Here is a 10,123-nt window from a genome sequence, read left to right on the forward strand (position 1 = left end):
CTCTTCGCCACTAATTGCAATTAATTTTTTTTACTTCGACTTTGATAAGATATCCAGACCATGCCTTAGAAGTACCTATTGCGAATAACCGTGTCATCCTATTATTATTTTCGAAAATTTTCGAATTTCGAAAATAACATTTCGAAGTTATTATTGTGACATGTATAACAAAACCCTCTCAAATAAAACTGAAAAAAAAGCTAAAAACATAAAAACTTAAATACATAATAAAATTAAAAAAAAAAAAACATAAGTTGGTAAACTGTTTTTAAAACAACAAAATTTTGTTGAAAATATGTTTTTACGTAAACAATAAACTCGATTTATTCGAGTTGTGCAGCGAGTAGGTGTGTGTGTTACAAAGCAATTTACGCAATACAATTACAAATATGCGGCATTATAAGCGGCAGAGGCATAAAAGTTATGACATGGTGACGTTCATTCTGATTCAAAATACTCATATTTTGATAATAAATTCTATGTAGACCCACTCCCTTTCATATTAACCTACTGGGTTACTGCGATATGTTTTTAAACTGAAAATAATTTTTAAATTTTCTTTTTTCTCACAACATAAATACGGAAAAGGAAGATGAAATGAAAGCCAGAAGAGTTCTAATGAGAGAAAGAGAGATGAGATAAAACCTGTAAATATTTTATTTTCAGATTTACCTAATTAAAGTGATCAGAAATGTGAACAGACGTAAGTATTTTTCTCGATGCTACAAAGTTGCGAACGTAGAGGTGATAATACACAAATATGTGCCAAGAAAACTAAAGAATAACAAAACACAAAAAAAAATTCACGAAATTAGATATTCAAAAGTGAAGAGGGATCGTTGAAGTCTTTCATATACCCATCCCGACGGCTACGGACGGACCTACATCACGACTATAAGTTTATTTGAGGAAGTGTATATTTTTATACATTATTACTTATATTAATTTATTACTTTAAGTATAATCAAATTAAAATGTTCAATCAATAAACTGACTGATGAAGATAGAAAGATTTTAAAATAATCACTTGAATTAAATTGGCATCAATAAATTCTATCTACTTTTCAGTAAAATTTAAAGTACACGGGTTAATTTACTAAAAATGGTCAATAATTATTGTATTTATTTTATTATCAATTACTAAAGGCTATACCTGAAAAATCAAACATCTCAAATATAAATTTTTTGTTTTGATTTCTTCCTATTTTTAGCTTCTAATGTTGTCTACATCTTTATTCAAATAAATCTTAAATCTGGCTTCTACAATGTAACTATATAAAGCCCACTCAATAAGTCTCTAGCAATTCAGCTAGCTCCACAAAGGTCATTGGTCCCAATAATTGGACAAAATTAAAGGTATAACAACCTCTGTCAATAAAATCTACAAGTTTGAGCTAACAACACAGCTATAATTATCTAGATACTTTTCTGCCGAACTTTCTTGATATATTTCCAACTGTGCTGTGAGTTTATGTGTTACTTTGTTACCTCTTTACGCTTTTTTCTATACAACAAATCTCTACTTTAGTGGACGAAATTAAGTAGTAGGTATTGAGCATGTATCCTCACTATACGTTTTCCTTCACCGTATGCATATGGTGGTCCGTGAAAACTACTACACAAGAGTGAGACAGCAACAGAACCTCTTAATGATGCCAAAAGTATTCGAATCTCGGAACTTTCGGTCACAGGCGAACCACTCGACCACCAAGTCAATAATGATTGTCCGTCATATCTGCATGTCCCCGTTGGCCTTCAGGGTTGTGAAGCCAGTGTAAATAAACAACCTTAATTTTTTGAAGATTCAGCTGTGATTTTTACAACCGGCCGCCTGCCTGACGTCAACACTCCTTGGGAATGCTATTTGCCTATCAGCTATATGAGTGGTCCTATTCTAGATCGGATCCATACGCAACAACTCAATACCGATTATATATACGTAACTATCTTACTTTTCAACAAGGGCTTTCTCAATAGTTAGTAAAAAAAATGATCAATTTGGTCCATTACGTTTAAACGTATAACTGTTATTATTTTCCCTTCCAAAAAAACACGGCAATAATTACTTAATCGATTAAATTCCATAGAACACAACTATCCGTGACGAATTACCCTATTCATAATATACGACGAAATTAACAACGTTATGTTTTAACTTTCGTGACTTGTAAAGAAGAGAGAATCATAAGATAAATTATTTATTGCGTTTTGTTTGATTTATTAATTGAAAAACATGGTTATGCGAAAAAGTGGAGACTGGAATGTAAGAAAGAAGGCCATGGGCTCCGGCGCTCAAAGTCTGAGAAAGAAACTGGAAAAACGTTCGCACGAGATGGCGATATTTTTTAACGACTGAAATAAAAATAAAACTATGTTATATTTTCTTATATTCAACACCATTTTCAAGATAATTTCTCTCACGACGTATAAGTTAATCATATTCTGTTTCTAGTGCAATATCATTCACCATTGCAGATATTTCGATGTGTGATAATGCCGCACAGCTGTAGCATCTTCATATTTTCAAACACCTAACAATGTGATCGTGCTAAATAGTGGTTACTCGTATGCGACTATTTGGCACAATTACGTTACGCGAACAACCGTCGACTATAGTACGCTCCTCACGATGTTTTCCTGTACCGAAAGCAAGTAGCTGCATTGAATGAGGCAGATTTTAGGTGAATGTGCTCGGGTGAGTTAATTTCACGTCTCGATGTTCCTTGTGGATAAACAGTAACGAAAATGAACCAATGGGGTAATGACTATGAGTCATGACCAGCCACACGGGCTCAATGGCGTGAATCGCAAATACAGCCGAAAACAAACTGTGATTCCGAAGCATATTCATATTCATTTATTTGCCATTTGATAGTTACTTATATAACTTAGTCACAAGTATCGCAAATCGTGTAGCGCCTCATATAGTTATGATATTTAGTAACGCGAGACATTACAATTTCTGTCACCTAAACAGTAATCGACCATACGTTTTCTATACGTTTTGTCATTGTGTACGTTGTCATAACTGAAGAAGCTAAGTCCTTCGAAACACCATACAAAGTTTACGTTATAGGTACTGCGTTGATCCGGTCAACGTACCTCAATGTGTCGGAAGACGACGGAGCACAACGGAGCAATGGGGCGCGACTCTAATACTGAAAAAATCTGCGTTTTGTATACTGTTGCGCTTTGGTTTTATATATGGAAAGGAAATATTGGTTAAAATTTTTTTCCTTCGCGCGTGAAAATCCCCGTGAAAGAAACTAAATATCGTAACTTACCTACAAAGATTTTATATAATTTTCATGTAGATAAAAAATAATTAAAGTTTAATAAGATGACATCTCATAAAATTAGATATAATCTATAATATTGATAAGATGATTATCTCATTATTCGTATATGTTTTTGCGCTGGAATTACTGTGATATTTATTAGTTTCAATATCATAATTTTATCGTCAACATGTAATTTTCAACACAGAGATTTATTTTATTTTTAGATTTCTTGGGTTTGTAACATCTATAGGTATTCCTTATTGGAATAAGTAATTTAAACGAAAGGTAACTACGTATTCTACTTTTGTAAGCAACATTTTACAATCTGCATTAGGTAGGTGCAATGGTTCTAACTAACATTACCTACGTTAAGATTTTTTATATGTAGCAATTTAAAAAAAAAATATTTTTCTGCTCAAAGAAAGAGCCTGCTCATTACGTAAATATATTTTTAATTAAATTAATCTCATTGTAATAAAATAATTTGTGCAATAAATTTAACCTAATAGATAAGTAGAGTAAACAAACACGAGTACTCTATAATATACTCAATTATTACAGTAATTGGTAATAAAAAATAAACATGTTTTTCTTGGGCACATTATCCATCTCATCAATTGTTTGCTGAAAAATTATATCTGGCAAATCGCTCACCTTCATTTCTAGCTTCACACCGAACACCTTGCCGACGTTTTCAGCGAAAATTCACAAAATAAAACAAAATCATTTAGTGCTGTCCTATCGCGCACCGTCATCCAACCGCATATTAATTACATCGAAACTGCAATTTTATTCACTTCAACGTCAAAACACAGTATATGGCCTTTAGCCCGTTGGCTCGGACACGAGTTAGCGCCGCGATTATTTCGTGTGAACTAAGTTTTTACGGAGGAATAGGAGGCGCCTGGGCGACCCTCGGCGTCATCACCGTCCCCCATTGGCTGGCTGCACGCTGTGGGCGTCGCCATGCACTTCACCACGGCACAGAATCACGTCCCATGTAAGGCATCCGATTTATGCAGCAAAAGTCGTATTCTGACTGAATTATTTATCTGTGTACATTTTTAACGAGAAAAAACAACAGGCGAGGCATAGATTTTGTATATTAATTTTTAGTGTTTGAGTACCTAATTAAATATATCGTATGATATCGCTTATTTGTACAAGTAGATTGGAATAAATAATACGAATTTATTTATAATGAAAATTACTACATTATATTGTAGGGAAACTGAACTATGTTATTTATTTTAAAAATATTTTAATTTAATAGGTACTGAAGCGTGCTTTAAATATATTTTATTTTATTTTCACTGAGATAGACTACTAAGTGAAAAACAAGTTCTAAATACAAAACAAAAAGTTTTAAAACCATTTTTAAGTACTAAATAAGATATTTCTCGTAACACTGCCGAACAATGATTTCTATCTGTCAACTTTTGTTCAGAAATATTTAGGAAAAATTGATTCGAAGAATTGTTTAACATAAAAACAATTAAATTTGATTCATTCTCTTTCACACAAGTTGTCGTAACAAAAAACTTAAGAAATAATTAATTTGTGCCCTGAACAATAAAACTTATTGAACCGAGAAATGAGATAGTAAAGGAAATTTATGATGGCGCCAAAATAAATTTACATTTATTGTGCAGTTTAATTAGTTTCTAGCCAACAATATGTAAATAACTTTTGCTCTCTGATTCAATAAATTGAATATTGAATTCAGAATAAATTTATTGCCGGTTTTCTGTTAAAATATAACAAAAACGTAACAATATCCGTTTCGATTTAATAATTCGTTAAACATTTATTTGCACTAACATAAGTATACAAAAAACGTTCTTAAACTCTATATTCCTATGTACCTACCTATATGTCTCCAATTAAATAATTTGCATTCCTTATTACAGAAAAAATACTGAAACTATTACCTGCAGTCATTTTAAGTAATGTTCCAGTTAATATCAAAAGTTCGTGTGTTTCATTCCACATTCTCCCTTTGCTATTTCTTGGTACACGCCCGTTTGGTCTAAGTATGGCAAATTACTTCTCCATCACGCGTAAGATCATAGTACTACAAAATAAAACAAGCAAATGAAACGTTAATACGTACACTATTTTCACTATTTTTCCTTATTTTCATTCCAATTATGTATAAAAATCCCCAATTCTATAACAAAAACAAATCATTTTCCACTTAATCTGACTGGAGGTTAAACCTGGGTCATTTTTAACACAAGTTGTATGTCACATATACAAAAAAAGTCGATAACGTCATTGGAATTGCGCCCTAATAGGTCCGTACATCCCATAATGAGTGGTATTAGGCTTGCAATCAGCGCGCTTGTGATCAACTACTTGTACAGTCGCCTACAGATGTCACCCTACGCGCTGCTCTATGCGGAGGACGTAGCGGCGAATTTGCCGTGGATAAGTCCGCTGATTGTCACTTTGGAAGGACACGTCATTAAGTGCGATCCCGGTCGAGTGAGGATTAGTTTTGCATTGCAATAATTATGTTCTTCACAGTCTGAGAAATTAGTACAGTAGAGTAGGAATAATGATTGTTCACTAGCTACGCCGCGGGGCTTCGCTCCCTCAGAAATTTCTGAATAAAAAGATAATATCAATGTGCTATTTCCAAGATATATTCTAGCCGTATAAAAATATATGAGATATGAAAAATATCATTAAAATTTGTCGAGCAGCTTTTTTATGATTCAGTAAGAGACATTCTCTTACACAATCACATCCAAACTTATATTATCAAATTCTACTAGACACTTTTAATGTAATTTGCTGCACGGATAGAATCTATCCTGAGTTATCACTGGGATAGCCAAGCTGGCTTATAATATGAAAGGATTAGCAGAATGCTGGATAGATATAATAAAAGATTTTAAAAAGGGATTAGGTATAAATGTTAAATAGACTGTAAGCCGTAATTTATGGCTGAAGAAATAAATTTAAATAAAAAATCCTAACTAATCCCAACTAACATTTTAAATGCGAAAGTAAGTTTGTTTGTTACCTCTTCACGCTCTATCTACTCAACCATTATTCTTGACATTTTGCATACATGTAGTTTGAAGTACGGAAAAGGACAAAGTGTACCTACTTCTCATCCTGGATAAATTACTGCTCCCTTGGGAATTTCACGCGGGCGAAGCTGCGGGCAAAAACTAGTTTTATGTAAATAGATCTTATTACTACACGAGTTATTCTTGTGAATTAAAAAAAATAAGTTGTATTCAGATTCCTTTACGTGTATAACATTTTTAGATTTACATTATACTATCCGTCCTGAATTCGCTCGGGTAAACCTAAAGGTTTTGTCTGTCTTTGCCTTTGCCCAACTTCATCAAAATCGGTCCAGTAGTTTTTAAGTGTATTCATTACAAACAAAAATACAAATCTTTTCTCTTTATAATATTAGTATATGGATTTGGAGGCATGTATTTAGAAGGGATCCTATAGCGTCGGCTCACCCCCTAACCCCCACCAATTACCCACCCTTAAGCCAGATTTCCGAGAGGGCTTCCGGTTCGCTCACACTTTTAATTTCACAACTCAGGTCTATTCATATCGAAAACATATTCGAAATTTTAATATTTGAAATAATATAAATTAATATTAGTAAGCATTGTTATATTGGAACTATTGTGAAAGTATTTTATTTTTTTTAGACTTTTAGTCGAATACGATTAACATTATGGATGCGATTCAGCGACGAAATAATATCTACGTTTTGTGCACGTCGGAAGATTGTATTGCTATTGAAAATAAACGAACCAGTTTTAAATACAAAATTTTACTTAAAAATCACTTCTAAAAATGTATTTAATCTATTCTCCTGAAAATCTCAACAAAATCCCTAGAAAACTTAAAAAAATTAATATGAATAGACCTTTACGAAGGTTTTTTTGAATATTTGATGTTACCGGAAGCGCGTCGGATTGGCCGGAAGGATCGATTCGTCGTTAAAATTGCAAATCAAGAATTTGCAATTCTGATTTTGAAGATGTTTCATCTCTTTTTCAGACTAGATTATTTATTTCAATGGCTTTTGTACGTATGTTCATTCCAATATTTTCTATATTCATGGTTAATTTATTAATATCTTGGTTTATCGAGGAAACAATAGTACATGTTAGTTATTAAAGTTGTAGTTTTGTAATATATTCATTTTTTTTACGTTTTTTCCAGCTGCGAACTGTACATCTTTATTCCTGTATGAATTTCGTGATCATTTAAATCCGTTCAATCCATTTTCAACCACGCTTTTTTAATTTCAATAAGACACGGGCAATGGGCATGCCAATATTGGCATTTAAGATAGTTACTAGCTCAACCACATCTATGTCACTCTCCGAGTCTCCAATTATCTCCACAACTCCACAACTTTCAGGCGTGAAAGCAGTAAACAAACACACATTTAAATTAAATTATTAGTATGTATATATATGTTGTTACGTTTATATAATAGTACGATTAATTCTATTGCAAAAGACAACATCTTTTAGATACTGTTTATGTGACAGTAAAACGTGACAGAAGCATTTCAAATTGAAGGGGGATGATTGTAGTCGTCAGATTATAATCTACCCTTTACCAAAAAATCAGCTCGTTATGACAATTACGCTATCTGGATGACACGCAGATTGGTAGCTATCTGGCGGTTAGCAGGTGCACACAATCATACAATGAAGCTATCAGATCCTGATCAAGTGCATTACAGTGATTTGTCTGATTAGATATTTTGTAAACAATAATCTACTGCTTATACACAAAATTGAACAATATTTTATCTTACTTACGTATCAGGTTTGTTAGAAATCATAATTGTATTATACTTTTTTATTAAACTTATGAAACTTATTTATAATTATAAAGGTGAGCTCGAACGCTACAGAAAAGAATCATTTTATGAATGAATAGAAAATAATAAACATTAATTTTGTAAAACTGTCATTAAACGTATCCAAAATATTAATGAGTACAATCAATGTGTCTTGGCGATAAATCAACAAAAAAGAAAAAAGTCCAAGTCCTGGAATAAAATAAATAAAATAAAATACATTAATATCTTCACATGATTTTGTAACTATCTTTACGTTATCTATACAATCGTAGTCTTGGAAATACTTTTATAAATCGCATAGTTTTAATTTAGTAACTTCACAGTATTAGGTTAAGATAGTTGCACAAGCTTTAAATAACCTAAAGGCGAATAGATTTTAAAATAAATGTTGGCTTAAGAAAGATCTCGCTCAACTCGCCAAAATAGATTATTCCGCTTTGTGATATTACCTGTGTAAAGTGTGTTTTTTTTTACTATTTCAATTCGCATTGGCTTTATACCCTCTTGGCTTTATAAAGTCCTAATATCTCATCATTATAGGTACATCCCCGCTTTATTACTTGGCTTTGCATCGCGTAATAATTTTTTACATATAACGATTTTGTACAACATAATAAACGGTTATATATTGGAGATTTTTCTAGTGGACTAATGGTTACTTACTTTTAATTATTCCATCAAAAATACCTCCGCTATGTTATCGTTTATATATTGCATTAGCTGCGCCCGTAACTTCGTATACGTTACGGTTTCAAATAAGCTTTTTTTTGAAAAATTGCAGAATCGTCATCTTTATCGAAAACTATACATATTCCACTAAGAATTTTCAGAAATATGCAATGTACAAGTTTGTTTTATTAAATGTTGTATGTTACAACTCGCACCCTCAAGCCCTCGAATTAATAATCAACTGTAGGTTTGTCTGAGCCCATTGATTTGGCAGACGGTCGCTGAATGCCGAACACCCGACCACCACCCCCGGGAAATAGGGAAACTCGGGGGAAACTTTCCTGTTATTTTATTTATTTAGTTATCTCGACCTTTCTTGCTTGTATGGGTTAGGTGTGAGGGATATACGTGTAGAATTTTGTAGTTACTCTCGTATATGCAACGTATAGTTCTTACCGCGTATATAGACTAGAACGACCCGTAAATGATCCTTGCTTCTGATAGGCTACAACAGCATTCCCAAAGAGAAGTGGGCAGAAAAGATTCAGGCAATCATACAAAAACTTCATCCAAATATTCGAATGCCCTAAAAAGGTTTGATTGTAATTTTTTTCCAACTTTGTATTATGGTTTACATGATTCATTTGATAGGCCTACAATAAATTTCTAAACATCCGCACCTTTCTCTAGGAGCTACGTAAATCTACAAACACGAAAAACACGGAAGGCGATCTGACATTGAACAAGCTGACAAAAGTCAAAAGACACAATAGAGCGGAACAGTAGAATAAGTGGGTTTTAATAAAGTGTCATGTCTGGGTGGATATGGGATGTGGTGTGAATGGGCCCGGGACAATAGGGCCCTGCGGGACCATTAACGACGTTTAGGGCCGCGGGGGGCGCGGGGCCCGGTGTCAGCTCCATTTTATTACCAGTTTTGCAAGGCTAGCGTGTTCTCACCCGGCGTTCGTGGCTGATAGTGATAGACTCGAACCGCGATCCGCGACGCGAAGCCATCATTATGGCGGCTACACATGTTCGGTAAACTCGAGAATCGAAGTACATTGGAGGTTTTTCCTCAGAGATTTGTATTGATACAAAGAAAAGCCAGCTCTGTGATTCGCCTCTATTATGGATGATAGTTTAGTGTCCTCTATATGGCTTTTAATATCTGTTTTTGGTACAATTTAGTTAATATAACTACTAACCTATACATAATGACTTTGATATAACTCGTTCAATAAAATTCAAGAATACTAGATCTACTATGAATCTAAACTATCACCATTCGCAACGCCGACTAAATGTTTAA

General features: G+C 33.3%; 1 protein-coding gene across 1 annotated transcript in view; it reads right to left on the reverse strand.

The window, feature by feature from the left end:
• Window positions 1–4,135, reverse strand: part of Awh (Arrowhead) — a 40,805-nt gene extending 36,670 nt beyond the window's left edge. Inside the window, exon 1 of the mRNA XM_053768615.1 lies at window positions 3,936–4,135. Within this exon, the coding sequence (XP_053624590.1) occupies window positions 3,936–3,941 (6 nt within the window). The 5' untranslated portion in view covers window positions 3,942–4,135. The remainder of the gene's footprint in view (window positions 1–3,935) is intronic.
• Between the last annotated feature and the right edge of the window lie 5,988 nt (window positions 4,136–10,123).

The sequence above is a fragment of the Plodia interpunctella genome, chromosome Z, assembly GCF_027563975.2.
Source record: "Plodia interpunctella isolate USDA-ARS_2022_Savannah chromosome Z, ilPloInte3.2, whole genome shotgun sequence".
Taxonomy (NCBI): domain Eukaryota; kingdom Metazoa; phylum Arthropoda; class Insecta; order Lepidoptera; family Pyralidae; genus Plodia; species Plodia interpunctella.